Source organism: Ziziphus jujuba, chromosome 3 (genome assembly GCF_031755915.1).
Source record: "Ziziphus jujuba cultivar Dongzao chromosome 3, ASM3175591v1".
NCBI lineage: Eukaryota > Viridiplantae > Streptophyta > Magnoliopsida > Rosales > Rhamnaceae > Ziziphus > Ziziphus jujuba.
The window spans coordinates 8,897,501-8,918,056 of record NC_083381.1 but is presented as its reverse complement, the minus strand read 5'-3'; the positions used below and the strand labels follow the sequence as shown (position 1 = coordinate 8,918,056).

The 20,556-nt window shown below is 32.2% G+C and overlaps 1 protein-coding gene across 1 annotated transcript; it reads right to left on the bottom strand.

Annotated features, from left to right (window-relative positions):
* Positions 1-14,330: 14,330 nt before the first annotated feature.
* Positions 14,331-20,224, bottom strand: LOC107404920 (uncharacterized). The gene is made up of 6 exons (XM_016011924.4): positions 19,825-20,224; positions 17,966-18,177; positions 16,586-16,867; positions 15,143-15,265; positions 14,771-14,921; positions 14,331-14,634 (listed from the first exon to the last, which is right to left on the bottom strand). Exons 1-6 carry the CDS (start codon positions 19,958-19,960, stop codon positions 14,627-14,629), a joined length of 912 nt encoding a protein of 303 aa, XP_015867410.3. The 5' UTR covers positions 19,961-20,224; the 3' UTR covers positions 14,331-14,626.
* Positions 20,225-20,556: the final 332 nt, after the last annotated feature.

Here is a 20,556-nt window from a genome sequence, read left to right as displayed (position 1 = left end):
TGTCTTTTTAGTCCAGTTATACATTTTGAACAGATAAATTGATAAAATTAACTATAGAAAAATTTAGTTTCTTGAAAAATTGTTTTATTTCATTTTTTTATAGCTTAGGTGTTTATGTAGAATTTGTCAAATTTATTAGATAAAATCGCATGATTAGACTTATACTATAAAAAAAAAAAATGATCAGATTTATCAGAGGCAAAATACAAAAAGATGTAATGATTCAAAATGCTAAAAGGTAATTAAACCTCACTTGTAATTATATTATCAGAGGCCTTTTATTATTATTGTTATTATTATTTTTGAATGGCAATGGATGGTGGAAAACACTTTGGAGTTTTGCATATTCCAAATAAAATAAAGGTGTTCCTTTGGAGAGCTTGTTCGCTGGTATTGCTTGTTTCTGGAACCTGTTTCGGCTAAGGGTAATGAAAGATGGAGATTATCCATGGTGTAAACAGGAGGGAGAGAATTTTACATGCGTTGTGGTCTTGTTCTGCATCACAAAAAGTGTGGGAAAAGGCTGAACTCTATGTGCTTTTAGGGAAAAATTCTATAATTGTTTTGAGGATGTATGTTTTAATATGTTACATCTCTTTCTTGGGTTTTTTAAAAAGAACGATGGCTATGGCATGTTGGAATTTCTCAAATCAATTTTCTTCCCTTTCTGCATTATATTATTTAGTTTTCAATCTGTAATTTATATAAGTTTGAATTGGAAAGTGATTCTTTGAAGGCTATTCGTCTTTTGAAAAGTAAAGTCTGAAAACTTGGGGATGTCGAGGTCTTTTTGGTTGAAGAGATTAAACAGTGTATTAGTGGCAGAAAGCACATAGGTTACCATCATGTTTCAAGAACTGCAGATTGAGTGGCTTGTACAGTAGCTAAGAAGGCTCTTTCTTTACCAGGTTTTAACTCTTGGTCAGAAATAGGTCCAGATTGGATTGTTTCTTCATTAGATGATGATCTGTGTAATCTTGTTCCTTGATGAATAGAATTTCTTTCTTTCCCCAAAAAAAAAAAAAAAAAAAAAAAAAAACACTAAGTACTACCTGCCACTCCTAATATAATCTATAACGTGCAAAAAAAAAGTCCCGTTCTTATTTTTTGAAAATAAAAGTAAATTCATTAAACAACTAAAATGTATATGTATTGTTTAAGGATTAGATTCTTATCATTTTAGAACAACTCAGTTGATAATAATTATTAATAATAATTTATAAATTTTAAATTTTAAAAGTTTGATAATGATGAAATCTTCTTTTTTAATTTATAATAATAATAATAAATAAAAATAAAAAACAAATTAGCAGTATGATCAAAGATAAGGACTTTAAATTGAAGTTCTTTTTCTTGGAGTGCTGAGTGCTAAGATAAGAGTTTTAAGCATGGTTTTTTATTTTTTAAAGAAAATAACATAATTTAGCGAGTTTCAGAATAGATAGTTATATTAAAAAAAGATGTTCATAATTTAGTGAGATTAGAGGTGTGTAAAAATACTTACCGACTAATGAAGCCAATCATTCCATTTCAATCCAGTTTGTTTTAATTGATTTTTTTTAATGTGATTGGATTGGATCAGTTTTGAAAATTAAAAAATCTCAATTTAATGTCTTTGGTAAAAATAGAATAAAATAGATCCAAACCAAATTGATTAGCAATATAAATAATAAACTTATATATATATATATATAAATTTTATGTTGTTATCTTTAATTTTATTGTCTATTGTATGATTCTAATGTGAGATGCAAGGTTTTAACTTATATATTTTTTTAATATTTATCTATTAGTTTTGTGTTTTTTAGATAATATATGCATTTTAAAAAACATAAGTATTTTATATAATGAAAGAAATTTAAAAGTCAAAATAGTTGTCCAAAATTTAAAATTCAAAAGTCCTAAATATTTTTTTTGAAAAAAAGTGCAATTATTTTTTTAAAAAAATAAAATTTAATACCAATTATTCAAGCTAATTATTAATTGAATTGGTTTGGTTTGGACTTTATAAATAGGTCGATTTGGTTTGAATTAAAAAAGACCAAGCTAATTACTAATTGGATTGATTAATTATTTACAAATTAGGTCGATTTCAAACTGATAAATACCCCTAAATGAGATTTTTAAGCCTAGTTTGTTTTTCTTCTTCTTCCTTCTTCCTTCTTTTTTTTTTTTTTTTTAAGTAAAGAAAAGATAACCATATTAAGAAAAAGAAGGTACATCATTTTCCAAATAAGCTTTGAGTCAGTTAGAGTCCTCTTCGACCCAAATACAAAAATTAGAAAAAGATAAATCATTTAAGAGCAAGATAATGACATTAAAATTAGAATACTGTGGTGGGTGACATTAAAATTAGAATACTGTGGTGGGAAACTACATTGAAAAACTACATTGAAAGTGCAAAAAATCAGATAAATCCGGAACCATGTAATCACTACTCACAAAAATAAACGAAATCCACGACTTTTGTGATAGGAATGACGTGGTTCGAATTCAAGGTATTTTTGCTCCACTGAAAGACTGGAGTAGTTCAAGGAGCAGACTTGCCGAGTTGCTCAATTGGTCATGCATCCACTTTATTTCTTTGAAACCTCACTGACCAAGCAACAATAAGAAAAATCTATAAATCCCAAGTTTGAAAAAAAGCCACTCCACCACTGGAAACATATCGATGAAACGATGGTGGCTTTCCAAACATGACGTGCTTTGCCAGTCACAAAACCATAGTACATGAACAATATCTTCCTTCCCACGCTATTGCAGCCCTCACATAAATTAAGATTGGATACGAATTCTCCCCAAAAACCAGTCCCAATTGCAGAGCAAAAATAGAATAAGAAGTCCTCCAAGAAAACAGCTTGATTTTTATGTTTGAAGTTTCCATAGGGTCCGTTTGAAAAATATTATTCTTCATGGGAATCTAAAATTCCTCTGATGAAGTATTTGGTAAAAGTAAAAGTATCGAAGAAAATTGATTTTTGAGAATCAGTTTTTTGGAATTCAGTTTTTTAAGAATAAGTTTTTTGGAAATTCTTTTTATAGTGTTTGGTTAATTATAGAGAAAAATAGGACTTATAAATAATTAAATAAATTTATATATTAAATTTAAATGATAAAATTATATTTAAAAAAATACGTAATATCAGTTTCTCAAAAAATTTTAAAATGATATCTCTTTAGTAGGATTCACTTTTTCTGTCAGTTTTCCACATTACGATATTTATTTTACACTAGGACCCACAAATTTCTTCTCTTAAAAATTATTCAAGCAGGAAAAAATTTCACTTTGTTAGAAAATTTTAGATTTCCACTAATTTTAACACTACCCAAACTTCCCATGAAAAATTAATATATGTATATGTATGGATATATATGTCGTGATGTGTTTGGTAATTCTTTGAAAAAGAAAAATATTGGCAGATTGAGAATCTAATTAAAAGTAAGGTAGAAAGTAAGTCATCATGTTATTTTGAAATTTTAGAAAATGTAATAAGGCAATTTTATTCATATTTTAAAAATTATTAAATACACTACATTCTAAATACATTCACATTAAAATTTATTTTTGATAATTTTACTAATAAATTATATCTATTTTATATTTAATGAACTAAAATAAAACCTAACTATACTATAATATGCAAGTTCCCTGAATATCCTTAATGAAATAAGATAGATTGATGTTTACAATATGAAATTTTTCGTAGAAAAAGAAAAAACAAAAAAATAATAATCACTTTATCAACCAGATGGAATTGAAAAGGTGGAGTGTTCTTCTATACAAAATGAATCCCTCAGAAAAAATAAAAATAAAAAAAAAAAAATAACTCGAACACCAGTTCACAGAAGTTTTTCTTCTTTTCTTTTCCTACTGATTTTTTGTGGGTTATTTTTTTATTTCTAATTTTTTTTTTTTTCTGGAAATTTGATCAGGTCCCAAGGTTAAGAAAGTGGAGGAGTCTGAGTAAGTTATTTTGCTTCCATATTTCTCTTCAAAAAGACCAAGGGCTTGTCCACCCTCTTACGAATGCCATGCATGCAAATTTCGGATAGTCAGTGACATCACCGATGGGTAGAGCAAGCTTCACACCCTCCATAGCGAGTGTCACATTGTCCTTGGATAATGCTTCACCTGCACTGTTGAGTCCTGGAAGAAAGTCTCTGTCTCTAGGGATTGCTTAATTCCCAAACCCTCGGCAAGCTGGAGAGAGGTGGTTTGAGCGATAAGAACGGTAACAGGAATAGAAGAAGTGGTTCGGAATCTGGGATTTCGTACGTTCTTTGATAATGGGGATCCTGAAAGGGTGTTAGAAGAACTGGTAAAGGATGCAAATTTCCATGGAGTAGAAGAAGGTTGAGCGGTGAAACAGAGGACGATAAGGACAGAGATGAAGGTATGTCGTGTAAATTTATTTTTATTTTTTAAGTTGCTATTAAGGTTATTTATGATAATTTGTGGATGAATATTTTGTAATGTAAATAGAATTATTCAAAATGATATTGCATATTTTCTTAAAAACAATTTTATCTACAATTATAAAACCTAAATTAATCTAATTATTTGTAAGTTTTAAAAAATGCTATTATAAACCAAATATTAAAGAAGAAAATTGATTTTTAAAAATTGATTCTTGAGATATTGTTCCTTTCAAAATAGTTCTCTTTACCCACTAGGCTTACATGTTTCCACCAATAACCAAGTTGAGAGTTTTTTTTGGCAGAGATATATATATATATTTGGTCCAAAAGTTTTATTTGACGTTCAAAATTTTTTTGTCAAAAGATAAAAAATATTTGATAAAAATTAACAAGTATTTGTTTAAATTTTAATTGTTTTGAAAAAAATTCAAATTTTAAGCTTTTTTAAAGATTTTTTTTTTCTCAGTCTATTTAGGAAATCCAATAACATTTTATACAGCTTTTTTATTTACAATTATAAATTTATTGGCTTTTTAATAGTTATTTTTTAATTAAAAAATTTATTATATAACCTTTACGGATAAAAATTTTAGTTTCATCTGTTATACCAAATTAATATTTAGTTATACCAAATTAATATTTAATCAAATAATAATTTTTTTTTTTTTTGGGGCACAACACTCTATTCTAATGATTCACATTATATAGAAAAGATTTCAATCCCAATGTATGTTTATTATTATTACTATTATGTTTTTGCACAACACTCTATTCTAATGATTCGTGTTATACAGAAAAGATTTCAATCATTTAGATTAAACATATAACGAATATGAACTTTTAGAAAATAAGATGATTTATCATATATTTTATACTTATTATATGAATTATTAAGATCCTGTTTATATCTGCTGTATTAGCTTTTAATTACATAATTATATATAGCCGAAGGAAGCCATGTAAATAATATATATTATTGTATTTTTATATTATATTATATTGTTAAAATATAAATTAGATTTATGAAGTCCTTTTGTGAGGACAATTCATTAATAACAATTATTGTTTTTTTAGATAATGATCTAAATTCGAATCATTTCAATTCCAATATCAAAAAAATAATAATAATGATAATTTAATATATAAATTAGCCGTTTCTCTATACTTATTAATTATGTTATTAGATCAATTAATGAAATAATACAAACATGCAATTCATACCATATTTCCAACAAATTAAATCATACAAATATTTGTTTCTTTATCATATTGTTCTATATACTAAGTAATCATACTCACGATCCCAAAGGAACAACTTAGTGACAGACATATTTCTTTAGCAAAGGTCTAAAATTTGAATCCCTTTACTTTCAATATTGGAAAACAATAATTTATCAAATTGAGGTTTTTCATTTTCATAGAAAAAAAAAAAAAGAAATATGGGCTCATGGAAAATCTAATTCTCGAGGTTCGAAAAAATAAGGTCAAAAGTAAATACTTTGTGTATTGCATAAATTTTTTAAAATAATTTTATCCTCAATTAGAAGACAGATTAATTTAATTATTTGTAAGTTTTAAAAATTCCATTATAAACTAAACATTAGACAAGGAAATTGATTTTCAGAAAATTAATTATGGAAAAAACTGTCAATTAATTTTCCTTACCCTGGGTTTAGATGTTTCCGCCAATAACTAGACTTTTCCTTTTTTCTTTCTTTTTTCCCACAACACTCTATTCTAAGGAATCATATTATATAAAAAAGATTTCAAAAATTTAGATCAAACATATAAGAAATATAAACTTTTAGAGCATAAGTTGATCTATCATATTTTTAATAATTACTAGGTGTTGGCTACGTGCTTCGCAAGTATAATGAAGATTTAATAATGATATAAGTATGATATTTGGACAAGACTACATAGTCTAAATTGTTGAAGTGTGGAAATTTTGCCACTTGATGGTGCATGTCACCGGCTAGCATGCACACCTTGGTATCAAATCCTTTCCTTTTATGAGTTTATATTTTTTTGTATGTTTTTAATTGATGCAGGGTATATTTTGATAATGTTTAGTGCCTAAGTTATGTATGCAAAATTATAGACAAGATTATGCACAAAAGAGTAGGAATGTTATGCTTGAAATGCCTATGGTGCTGGATTCATAATTTCCAGCAACATAGTTCCACTATTTATCTTATATCTCAGGTTGCAAATGGAGTTTTGGGCTGAAATTTTGAGGGATGTCTACAGACATATATAGAAGACTATGGTTCCAATTTCAGGTCCAAATGACATGGGAAAGTCCATTTTCTATTCCAAACAGATTGCTGTATCTGATGGGCCCAGTATGCAGAGTATGGGTCAGCTTTGGAGCTGTTTGGCCCATGATCCGGTTCCAGAACTTTCCTAGCTCTTGGAACAATATTTATTGATGACCAAGGATGCTTCAAACCAAGTTTCATAAGCAGATACAAAGGGGAACTAAGTAGGTGAAGCTAGTTTGGTTGTTTACCCAAACTAGTTAAACAATAGGAACTTAGTTCAAAAACCATGTGCCACTTTTTACTATATTTGGAATAGACATATTGCAGCTGGTTTTTGACTCTTTTGTGTATGAAAAGTTAGGTGTTGACCATTTTACTTTTTAAATTTCAAATACTTTACTCATTTTGTAAGCTCACATGCTTGGCATGTGTGAACTAGTTGTAATTTCAAGCTTATATTGTAAAATGAATGAAATGCTACACATCCAAGCCTTATTTTCAAAAGCCAACGTGTTCCTCTTCTTCTCATCTCTTCTTCAACACCTTAGAACACTTTAGGAACCCTAAAAACCAGAAAACACCATAACCAAAACCTAAAAACACAACTCACACACAACCATTCCCAAGAGCATCACCAAAAGCTTGCTTGTTGCTAACACTTCAAGCTAGCTTGCTCTTGGTCATAACCTTTTCACCCCAACAAAGTGGTATCAGAGCAAGACACATTTTTGTGAGATTTGTGAGGTTTTTGGGCTGGTTCGTTCCTTGAGAGTGAAGAGATACTTGAAAGCACAAATATATTTTCACATTCCTTCATACTAGAAAGCAACATTCACATGGCTTCTTCAAGTTTTTCAACTCCTTCTCCTCCTATCTTCAATGGGGAGAACTACAACATTTGGAGTATTAAGATGCAAGCCTACTTGAAGGCTTATGGTCTTTGGGAGGTCACCATAAATCCCCAAGAACCCGAGCCTTTGAGACAAGGGGCAACGGTCAACCAAATCAAGCACCATGAGGAGGAATTGGCTAAAGGTTTCAAGGCTCTCACCGCCATTCATTCTTGTATTAGTGATACCATTTTCACAAGTATAATGGCATGTGAGAGTGCCAAAGAAGCTTGGGACAAACTTTAAGATGAGTTCCAAGGGAGTGCAAGGACAAGGCAAATGCAAATCCTTAACCTAAGGAGGGAGTTTGAAACCATCAAGATGAAAGACAAAGAAACGGTTAAGGAGTTCACCACAAGGCTTCTTAATGTGGTGAATCAAATTAGGGTGCTAGGTGAAAGATTAAGTGACCAAAGGATTGTAGAGAAGGTGTTGGTCTCCTTGCCCGAGAGGTTTGAAGCTAAGATATCTTCATTGGAGGAGCCAAGGAACCTAAATGAAATTTCCTTGACCGAGTTGGTGAATGCCTTGCAAGCTATGGAGCAAAGGAGGAGGATTAGACATGAAGAATCAATGGAGGCTGCATTTGTGTCTAAACAACATCAAAAGACACAAAATCAAAAGAAGAACAAGCTTAAGGTCATAAAGGAGAAAGGTGAAACTAGCAAACCCGAGAGGAAGTCCTATGAACCTTGTCACCATTGCAAGAAGAAAGGTCATCATCCAAGAAGGTGTTGGTGGAGGCCGGATGCATTTTGCCATAAATGCCAACAAAAGGGTCATGTGGAGAGAGTATGCAAAGCAAACAAGAAAGATAAGCAACAAGCAAATGTTGCTAAAGATAATGCAAGTGATAGTGAATCCGAAGAGTTGTTTGTTGCTACTTGTTTTAGTAGCATCAAGAATGATGAAGGATGGATCATTGATAGTGGAGCAACACACCATATGTCTCACAAGCATGAGTGGTTCACAAACTTGGATAGGAGCAGCCACAACAAAGTCAAAATTGGAAATGGAGCCTTGATGGAAGTGAAAGGCAAAGGAGATGTGGTGATACACACCACCAAAGGTATCAAAACTATCCATGATGTTCTCTATGTACCTTCTTTATGTGAGAACTTACTTAGTGTAGGTCAAATGCTTGAGAACAAATATGCATTACACTTCTCAAACATGACATGCACTATAGTTGATCCACATGGAAATGAATTAATGTGTGTTGGAATGAAGAACAAGAATTTTAGGTTGAATATGGATGAAAATGGTGCATCGGTTGCATTGAACACCAAAGTTGAGAACACCTCTCAACTTTGGCATAAAAGACTAGGCCATGCTAGCTTTAAGTCATTGGTAGGCACACATGAACTTGTTAGAGACATGCCATTGGTGGAGAAGCAAGAACATGTGTGTGAAGTGTGTCAAAAAGGAAAGCATACTAGGCTAGCATTTCAATCTTGTTCTTGGAGATCAAAGGAGAAGCTAGGACTTATACATTCGGATATTTTGGTCCTATGAGTGTTCCATCCTTAAATGGCAGCAAGTATTTCATAACTTTCATTGATGATTACTCAAGAATGTGTTGGGTGTATTTCCTTGAAAGAAAATCACAAGTTTTGGAGAAGTTTGTAGAATTTATGAAGTTAGTGCAAAATCAATCCGGTAGCACTATAAAGGTGTTAAGGACGGACAATGGTTGGGGAATACACAAGTGAGGCTTTCAAACAACTTTGTAAGGATCATGGTATAGTTCATCAATTCACTACACCACAACAAAATGGTGTATGTGAAAGGAAAAACCGTACCATCATGGAGATGGCTAGATGTTTGTTGTTTGAAAGTGGCTTGCCAAAGAAGTTTTGGGCCGAAGGAGTTAATACATCCATCTACATCCAAAATAGGCTTTACTCCAAGTCTTTGAGGAGTAAAACCCCATTTGAGCTTTGGTTTGGATATAAGCCTTCTCTTGATCATCTAAGGGTATTTGGAAGCATTTGTTACATCCTAGTACCACAAGAGAAGTGAAGAAAGCTTGATGAAAGGTCACAAGTTGGTGTTTTGGTTGGATATAGTGATGTGACCAAGGGATATAGAGTGTATAACTTGGAAACCAAGAAACTTGTGATAAGTAGAGATGTGAAAGTTGATGAGGAAGCTAAATGGGTTTGTAGTAAGGAGGAGTTGGCTAGTATGGATGAAGACAATCGGCTTGAAGCTCATGATAATGATGAGGAACAAGGAAATGATGAAGGTGCTGCCCATGATGATGAATATGATGAGAATGAGCTAGAAATCTCCATAGGGGCTGATTTGGAGATTGGTGATGGTGTGAGAGGCACAAGACCTCTTAATGAGATTTATGAAAGGTGTAATGTGGCATTGAGTGATCCAATCAATGTCCATGAGGCTATGGCAAGAAAAGAGTGGAGACAAGCCATGCAAGATGAAATCGATGTGATAAACAAGAATGACACTTGGAGCTTGGTAACAAAACCGAAGGGAAAGAATGCTATTGGGGTGAAGTGGATCTTTAGGACCAAGTACAATCCGGATGGGTCCATAAATAAGCACAAGGCAAGGCTTGTTGTCAAAGGATATGCACAACAAGCCGGTGTGGATTATGGAGAGACTTTTGCACCGGTTGCAAGGATTATGGAGAGACTTGTGCAACCCGAAGGTTTTGTGAAGAAAGGAAGTGAAGAGAAGGTATACAAGCTACACAAGGCCTTGTATGGCCTTAAACAAGTTCCTAGGGCATGGTATGCCAAGATAGATGGTTTTTTGACAAAGCATGGATTTAGGAGGAGTCCTAATGAGCCTACATTGTATATTAGGACTCATGGTTGCATGGTGTTGGTGTCTCTTTATGTTGATGACCTTCTAGTGACCGGTGGTAATGAGAAAGAAGTGAGCAATTTCAAAAGTGAGCTAGAATTGAACTTTGAGATGTCTAGCCTTGGAGAGATGAAATACTTTCTTGGAATTGAAGTTGTCCAATCATCCAAGGGCATCTTCATATCTCAATAAAGCTATGTGAAGGAGTTGCTCAAGAAGTTTGACATGGAGGATTGTAATAGCGTTGCCACACCTATGAATGAAGGCACCAAGTTGGTGAAGGATGATGATTCGCCAAAGGTAAATCCTTCCATCTATAGAAGTTTAATTGGTAGCCTTTTATATGTATGGTCTACTAGACCGGATATCATGTTTAGTGTGGCTGTTTTGTCAAGATTTATGCATAGTCCATCACAAAATCATCTTAGTTGTGCAAAAAGAATCCTAAGGTATTTGAAAGGTACTAGTGATTTTGGTATATGGTACAAGGATGGCATGAATGAAGCTTTGCTTGGTTATAGTGATAGTGATTGGGCTGGTTCTTTGGATGATAGCAAGAGCACATCGGGCTACATTTACACTCTTGGAAATGGTCATTTCTCATGGAATTCCAAGAAGCAACAAACCGTTGCACAAAGCACCGCGGAAGCCGAGTATATTGCTTGCTCAAGTTGTGCTAATCAAGGTGTTTGGCTTAGGAAATTATTGGAGGACTTGAGCTTGAAGCAAGAGGAAGCCACGGTAATATTGTGTGACAATACTTCAGTAATAGCAATTGCACAAAATCCAGTCCAACATGGGAGGACCAAGCACATACCGGTCAAGTATCATTCCTTAAGGGAATTTGAAGCAAGTGGTGAAGTGAAGTTGGAGTATGTGACTTCCAAGGAGAACTTGGTGGATATCTTCACCAAGCCATTGGGAAAGAAGAGATTTGAGATATTGAGAGGACTTCTCAACGTCTCATACAAAATTGCCAAGGAGGAGTGTTGAAGTGTGGAAATTTTGCCACTTGATGGTGCATGTCACCGGCTAGCATGCACACCTTGGTATCAAATCCTTTCCTTTTATGAGTTTATATTTCTTTGTATGTTTTTAATTGATGCAAGGTATATTTTGATAATGTTTAGTGCCTAAGTTATGTATGCAAAATTATAGACAAGATTATGCACAAAAGAGTAGGAATGTTATGCTTGAAATGCCTATGGTGCTGGATTCATAATTTCCAGCAACATAGTTCCACTATTTATCTTATATCTCAGGTTGCAAATGGAGTTTTGGGCTGAAATTTTGAGGGATGTCTACAGACATATATAGAAGACTATGGTTCCAATTTCAGGTCCAAATGACATGGGAAAGTCCATTTTCTATTCCAAACAGATTGCTGTATCTGATGGGCCCAGTATGCAGAGTATGGGTCAGCTTTGGAGCTGTTTGGCCCATGATCCGGTTCCAGAACTTTCCTAGCTCTTGGAACAATATTTATTGATGACCAAGGATGCTTCAAACCAAGTTTCATAAGCAGATACAAAGGGAACTAAGTAGGTGAAGCTAGTTTGGTTGTTTACCCAAACTAGTTAAACAATAGGAACTTAGTTCAAAAACCATGTGCCACTTTTTACTATATTTGGAATAGACATGTTGCAGCTGGTTTTTGACTCTTTTGTGTATGAAAAGTTAGGTGTTGACCATTTTACTTTTTAAATTTCAAATACTTTACTCATTTTGTAAGCTCACATGCTTGGCATGTGTGAACTAGTTGTAATTTCAAGCTTATATTGTAAAATGAATGAAATGCTACACATCCAAGCCTTATTTTCAAAAGCCAACGTGTTCCTCTTCTTCTCATCTCTTCTTCAACACCTTAGAACACTTTAGGAACCCTAAAAACCAGAAAACACCATAACCAAAACCTAAAAACACAACTCACACACAACCATTCCCAAGAGCATCACCAAAAGCTTGCTTGTTGCTAACACTTCAAGCTAGCTTGCTCTTGGTCATAACCTTTTCACCCCAACATAAATTAATAAGGAGGGGGATTTCATCTAGATATGGTTTAACTTAGGAGATGAAGGTGCATTTCATGATACATTATATATATATATATATATATGAGTTTTGCTATAGAGAGGGTTAGATTCTTTCTATAAAGTGAGAACCTAATATTAAATATCATTTCAAGAGAGTCAGTTTTGCGTTGGTGTAGACATATCCGCTATATAAACATATTTTGAGAAAGAATGTTTACACCGGCACAAAACTAATCATTTCGAAAAGATGTTTAACTTTAGATTTTTACCTTATGAAAAAAACTACTATATATTAATACTTTTAAGGTAAATCCAAAAATAGTTAATTTGCCCATATTATAATTTTCCCTTGTTAAACTCTTAGTTAACATATTTATTTTTTTACACCAGTATTTAGTATTTAAAATAACATTTTGTAATAAAAAATTATATCTTTAAGATTTCAAAAGAATTCAGCAATTATTTTCCTTAAAAAAATAATACAACACACACACACACAATCTGTCTTTCATCAAGACACATTATAGAATTGGTACAGACTTAAACATCACGGAACATGTTGCAGAAATATTTTTTTCTGTAACATATTATTTGACATTGGAGTCTGCGTCAAATTCCATTAAAGTGCCTTGATAAGAGACTTGCTATATTTATATCTATATATATATATATATATCAAATGGCGAAGGAATAAATTTTTCCCCTTTTACATGGAAAAAAAGAAAAAGAGAATAATAAATAATACCAAATCAATTATTTTCAAATTGTTTTTGTTCAAAACTATGATTTTTTTTTTATTGCAAAAAAATGAAAGTAAATTAAAATTATTGAAAAATTAAGGTTCATCATCTAAACTCTGTACAAAGTAGAGGAATTGGTTGCCTCCATATTCAATAGGGAAATGCAAAATAATTAGTTATTTTGTACAAAAACTACAAAATTAAACTAGATGTTTTAAATTACAGTAGCTATTATAATAATTTAAATTTTGCTTGTCTAATAAACGATTAATAATATATTCTATCATTTGAGCTTGGAAGAGAAAAAAAGACATAGGAAAGCATGTTGTGCTTATAACCCTCTTGACTTAAATATTATATGTATCCCAAAGAAATAAATTAATTAATTAATTAAATATGACAGTAATATTCTACACAAAGTCGAATGTTATACACCATGTAAATTTAATTACATTACAATTTCATGAAATTGATATTCCTAAAAAAAGGTAAGGATAAAATGCAGTTAAAGGATTCATAGATTGGCTTGTGTAGGTTCCTATCTGTTTAAGGTTTTTTATTTTTATTTTTTATTATTTATTTATTTATTTATTTTACGTTTACCTTCTTAAAATAAAAAAATTCATAAAAAAAAAAAAATTCATAATTTGAATCCATTAAGCTAACTCCAGCTTTATAACCCATCATATGTGATTTTCATCGAACATCATCTCTTATCATTTACAACTTTCTGATCAATTTTCAAATTTAATCTTTCATTCAATGATTTCCTTTATTACAGATACATATATATATATATATATATATATATATATATATATATATATATATGTATGTATTTAAATCAACAAAGCAATGGACTTTTAGCATGCATTTAATCTTTATTTGATATGCAACTAATAAAATAAGGACTTGTGTGTTATTTGAGAGAAAATTAACAATAGATTTTCACAAAGTTTGATGAAGTTAATGGTAAAAAATCCTTAGAAAAGCATTGGATTTTTTCTAGAGAGAAAAAAAAATAAAATGAACAAATTTTGAATTAATTCCTTTTAAAACAAAGCCTGAATGGAATTAATGCAACATTTAAAAAGTAAAAGTTCGCTTCATAAATAACCATGATATTTGAAAAAATTACAAAAACAAATAATATATAAGAATAATTTCTCAAACTGAGTTTTTACCTTATTATTTATTAATTATTATTGTTTTGGATGGTTGGTCATGTAAGTTCTGTAATTAAGATAGTACTCTTTTTTTCCTCTTATTGGGTTTCCATCGAGAGAGTTTTCTACAAACTTAGCAGGCATTGTCTTCTTCAGGGAAGATCATTATATATATAAATATATATATATATATATATATAACTCTGAAGCTAACGTTTGCTATCTGCTAAAAAGGCTAGCCAGGCAGTGGCGCTTCACAGAACTATAATCAGTGGTCGCTAATCAACTTTCTGCAAAAAGAGGGTGAATATGCTAATATTAGAAAAACTCCAATCTTGATTGATGTCCAAGTTCTAAAAAATTAAACTGATTGACATCCTGGTGCATAAGCAATAATGTAGGTGTCATGAGAGGACTCTCACCCACCTCTCTGTGAAGACAGCGGACTGGTTCCAACAGCATAACGCTTCTCTTCTTCATAATAGCTGTTGAAACCAACGATTTCCTTAATCTCTTCAAATGATGGCATGCTTCCGGGAGAAGGGATACAACCATTTTTAATAGCATTAAGTGCTTCCTGCATTAGAGTAATTGAAGTTAACTTTGTGAAGAAAATAGCGTTCAAAATTTTTAGTTTGGAAGTCAATTAATACACAAACACAACACACACAGAGCAAGTCTTAAGATCAGGGCAGTATGAGAGGTTTCAAACTCGTAATATCCACACTGCCCAAATTTTTTTCATGCACTTTCTATAAAAAAAAAAAAAAAAAAAAAAAGAAAGGTTAAAGATGTGACCTGCATTGCTTTAATAGATACCCCAATCAAGGAAAGTGGATAGACGACAAGCTTATATCCAACAACCTCAAGTTCATGAGGAGTAAGAATTGGTGTTTTGCCCCCTCCTTCAAGCATATTGGCCTAACAAGAATCAAGGAGGTTAATTAATCAACTACACAATATTTTTGAATATGCAGATTAACCTTCTACAATGCTATTAAATTGATGAAAATCTGGTTGATGACAGGTCATTGATTATATTATAAGCATTAGGAAACATCTTGAGCAGTAGACATTACATAAACTCGGGTATACAGATGGATGCTAACAAACATGAACACATTACCTTTTGCAATTACTAGAAATAGAAAAGAATATAACAAATTCATATATTTGTTCGAGTTTGTTGTGTTGGCTTGACAAACATAGTTGGGTCCACTTCCTAACAATTTAAGCTTTTTGGATTGATGGTAATTCAAAACTATTATTAGGATACTTGTGTGACAAGTCTATGTATTTTTTATCGTTTATGTTATAGATATTTGAAATTTTCTGGAACATTAATAAAAGTTCTAATCAAAGGAGTACAGTGAGACACAGAGGAAAGGAAAGGAAAGGAAAGAAAAATTATGAGAATTGAGAAATGTAGAATAATGTGAGAGCTACTAGCACAGCTTTTATTTGTTTCGAAATTAGATTTTTCTGCCTGTGACACATGAGAAAATAGGAAATATTTGATCTTAACAATGCATTTACTTTTGGTTTTCATGAAGACATATACATGTAGAATTCAAAGGGGTTGCTCTTATGATAATGAAGGACGAAAGCAAACAAAATAATATATATTCCGGTCAGATGATTGAAATATAATCACTTGAAACAGAGGCCATAGAGGGAAAGAACTTTTTTAAGTATCAGAGATGTCCTCTAGGACATGACCAACAAAAATAACAAATACAGGGCTGGAAAAATAAGAGTTTTTCCTCTAGGTCATGAAGCACCTTAGTGTGAACTCCTTGTTGTTCTGTTCAGAAGAAGTTATCATTTTGATCTTTTGTTTGAATTATTGACAGACAGATGTTAGAATTTAGGTTGTACAGCACTTTCAGTTGTTGGTTAACTAAACAAACTACTTGTGAATATTTTTTTTGCTTTTCTTGTCAAACAAAAAGTTGTCTACAATGAAGGCATTAAAGCAAAGAGGGGAAGGGGAGGAGCAGGCAGGCATGAAACTCATATTGTGTCACACTAATGCAGCAAGTCAAATGGGAATGCATCAATCATGATAATAAGCATCATCTGTCATAAAATTAATTCAAAAAATAAATGAAAAGTTCAGTGGTACGCTAAACCACCTAGCTTTCTTGATGTTACAGAAAAGAAAAGACGAAGAAATAAGTTTTTTTTTCATAAAATTAGATGCATGTTGCTCAATATCGTAAAAACGAAATTAAAATATACCATTTTTGGAACATGGGGAGAGATTTTGCAGAAAGCTTCCATCTCTTCTTTTGAAGCTAATGCATCAATAAAAAGAACATCAGCTCCAGCATCAGCGAAGGCCTTTGTCCTCCATAGTGATTCATCCAAAGAAACTGCTTGACGAGAATCAGTACGCGCCACAATAACAATATCAGAGCCACTTTCCCTCCGCGCATCAACAGCTGCTTTTATCTGCATCACTGCCTCCTCTCTGGAAACCACTTTCCTGCCTCGCGTATGACCACAGGCTTTCGGAGAAACCTTGCAATTGAAGTTTCATAAGAAAGATGCATCCTTAGGACGGAAAGAAATTGCAGATTATATCATGTAAAACAAATAAACCAATTCGATCCAAAATATGAGCCCAACTTATGAATCCAAAAAGAAATAATCACTAGAGAAAGGTAAGGCAAGATATCAAAGAAATGACATCAACATCACACAATGTAGCGGTTGACTCAAAGTTGATTTACATTGCACTATATTATGCAGTTGTCAAATTCTTTAGTCATACCATGACTTAAAATTAAAGATCTTGAAGAGATCCACATCAGACCACTGATAAAGATCTCAAAGCGATGGGAGGAAGATTTTTCTTCATAGAGAAAGTAATTACTTCTAAGTTATGACAATGACAAGCTTTCACATGGATGAAATACCAGAGAAAATTCTTGTTTGCTTGAATCATAGTTTAGGTTTTAACCCAAAAAACACTTACCCAAATGTTGATTTTCTTACCGTTTCTAAGTTATTCTTCAACTGCTTTCAATGTACTAATTTTATAGAAAATTCATCTCAAATTCTCTAACCATAACCCCATGCCATCAATACCCATCAATATCAGAGGTTCCAAGCCTAGCTCCCCCATAAACAACAAACAGCATTCCCAACCACAGAACACTCACCATGAGTCCTTTGAAGTCGTTATTTATTGCTGTTGATTGGTTCTTAAAATTCCCACAACTCATTATTGATAAAACCTTTCAAAAATCCCAGACGACAATAACTGTCCACCTCTTATATTTACTTAAGGTCCACAAGATCAATGATCCCAACGCACCCAGCATCATAGATTAAACATACCTTCCACACAAACTTTAACCCAAAAAAAGTAAGTTTGAGAAGCTCTTCATAAGTAAAGTCACTCTCTTTCTAAAATAGATATGAACCAGTAATAATAAATCAAGGACCTTTTATATCAAAATACAAAAAGCATCAGCCATATGTTTGACACAAACATATTGAAACTTCGACACACACAAATGCACACATACACACTCATACGAGAAAGAAAACAGACCAAAAAGTTCTGATATGCCAGAATATTCATGAACAAAAATATATTTCAAACATATCAACCTGATCTTCAAGAATGATCCCTGCAATACCAGCATGAATGTATCCCTTGACAGTTCTCTTTACATTCATTGCATTGCCATATCCATTATCGCCATCCCCAATGACAGGTATTGACACAGCTTGGGTGATTTGTTGACCCTGTTCCACCATTTCTCCATAGGATATAAAACCTGTATCTGGCAACCCCAGTCTGGCCGCTGATATTGAAAACCCTATGGGAGATACAATACTGATATTAGCTGATCAATTTTACCGTTTGAAACACATCAGAAGAATCACTTCCAAAATAGGCTAAAAATTTACATATAATGCAATCAAACAGACATCAATTCAGATAATCTTATTGAAAAGTTAATGAGGTAGTTCTGATAATATGGAAACTAATCATAGAACTCTGTAGTCATGGATAAAAATAAATGTCACAAACTGGACACAAGGTGTCTGACATGTCCAGCTCCCAAAACAAAGGCCCTTCAATATTTGTCTATTATGATGCACAAATATCATAGCTATGTCTTGAAAAAGGGCTCATGTAATAAACTAATTGTGAAAAGAATAACCATTATAAAAGGTACCCCATAATATTAACTAACCTTTCTAAAAACATATTTGTTTATTTTATGAAGGAAATTGTATATAATATACCTGTCTCATTTGAAATAAATTGAATTTAATTCAACAATGCTACGCAAATTGAATTCTAGTTAGCTTTTGTTTATTCTGAACAAGTTAAATACAGATCTAATGGAACACCGAAATTTATCAACTGAACTCCACGGTTCCAATTGTGCACTGGATGTACCAAAGTAGATAATTAAAGTGAAAGCATTAGGGGTGTAAGTGTCTAACAAAAGGAAAGGTGACATAATTATTATAATAAGTTTTTGTATGGAAGCCATGCATAAAGGTAGGAAGAACTTACAAGTTCCTTTCTTTTGATGAATAAATTACAAATTCCAGAGTTATAGAAATTTCAAGCTTATTTTACAAAACAAAAGCAATTGAGGTAAAAAAGAAAAAAATAGCAAAATTACAAAGTTTGTCTAGCAATTGAATCTCTATGGAAGCTTCAAAACACTTATCCAACATGGGAATGATAGAATGACTAGTCATTCTAAGAAAATCTAAAAAACTAAAAAAAAAAAAAGAAAAGAAAAGAAAAAAAGGATAAAAGAACTTGTTATGTAGATATATAGCCAGTCTCTCGTCGGACGTTCTGATGGAATTTAGGACCATGCAGTCACACAACATATTGTGGAAGAAAACCTTCTCACAACGTGTTGTGTGATGTTGGACTCCGCACCAAATTCCATTAAATTCCATAAGACGTCCTTATGAGAACCGGACTGTGTGGATATAATATAATATAATACATCAGAACACATAAAATAAAAAAAATAAAATAAAATTGTGTACTCTACCACCTAACATCATAAGAATGAGAGAAAGATTCAAATGTCAGATAAGCAATAAAAACACAATCTTTCTTTCCTTTTTTGGTGTGATTCCAGAAAACTGAAAGCACAAAGCTTTCAAATATTAGATTTCATTCTAAAAATATGTCCATGGAGGTGGACACCTTTCACACTATTTTCATCTCCCCTTTAACTTTCACATTTCATCCTCAATTTAGAATTTAAACCCATCCAATTTAACTTAAAAAATTTACTAATTTTCATGACTCTGGATATGCATCAGTAGTACTACCTAAATCACCAATCAATCCAAAAAGCAAAATAAGGACTCAAAGCCCAACTCTTTATAACCAGATTCCATTCCAGAAACACAGCATCACAAAACCCATATGTTGCAATTGCTATCAACATTAACCAAGAAATGAAGAGAAAGCAAGCACATACCGCTGGTAAAGCAGTATTGAAACCCAGCTCTCTCTATCAACTTAGCACTGAGAGCATCGAAACAAGCTGGACCCAGATGGACTCCCGGCGAGTCCAGAATTCTTCGAAGCGTCTTGGCGGGAGATTCAGCGGCCATATAAATCACCTCGATAATGGGTGTTTGGTTTGCGGGAAAATGGAAACTGGGGTTGCTGGAGGAGTAACTGTGAGGACCCAGATAATGAAAATCGCGATCGTGGTTGGGGTTGCAGTGATGAAGAAATCGAAGAGGGAGGGTTTGGTCTCTGCTGCTAATCCCTTGTGACTGAATTCGTGGCTGAAGATTAATTCTCTCTCTCTCTCACTCTTACTTTACTCTCTCTCTCTCGAATGGTTCCGTTGATCATCATTCCAAAGATTACTCCAAAATCTTATATTTATAATATATAATAAAAGCTCGTTCAAATTAAATAGCATAAACTGTTGCAAAAAGAAAATATTGATTACAAAAATAAATAAATAAAACTTGACAATGGACTGTTTGATGAAAAAAATTAGACTAAAATTATCTTTTTAGTCCAATTTTTATATATTTTCAAGGGATGAATTTGATGAAATTGTCTTTTTAGTCCAATTTTTATATATTTTCAAGGGATGAATTTGATGAAATTAGTTATAGATAATTTGCTTTTAGGAGTGTGTATATCTAATTTGCAAATTTATTAGATAAAATTGCATTATTAAACTAATGAG

Coding starts and splice junctions, on each gene's coding strand:
- LOC107404920 (XM_016011924.4), bottom strand. CDS start 19,960: ATGGCCGCTGAATCTCCCGCCAAGACGCTTCGAAGAATTCTGGACTCG. Junction 18,178..19,824: donor TCAATACTGCTTTACCAGCG/GTATGTGCTTGC, acceptor TATCTCCCATAG/GGTTTTCAATATCAGCGGCC. Junction 14,922..15,142: donor TATCTATTAAAGCAATGCAG/GTCACATCTTTA, acceptor ACTCTAATGCAG/GAAGCACTTAATGCTATTAA.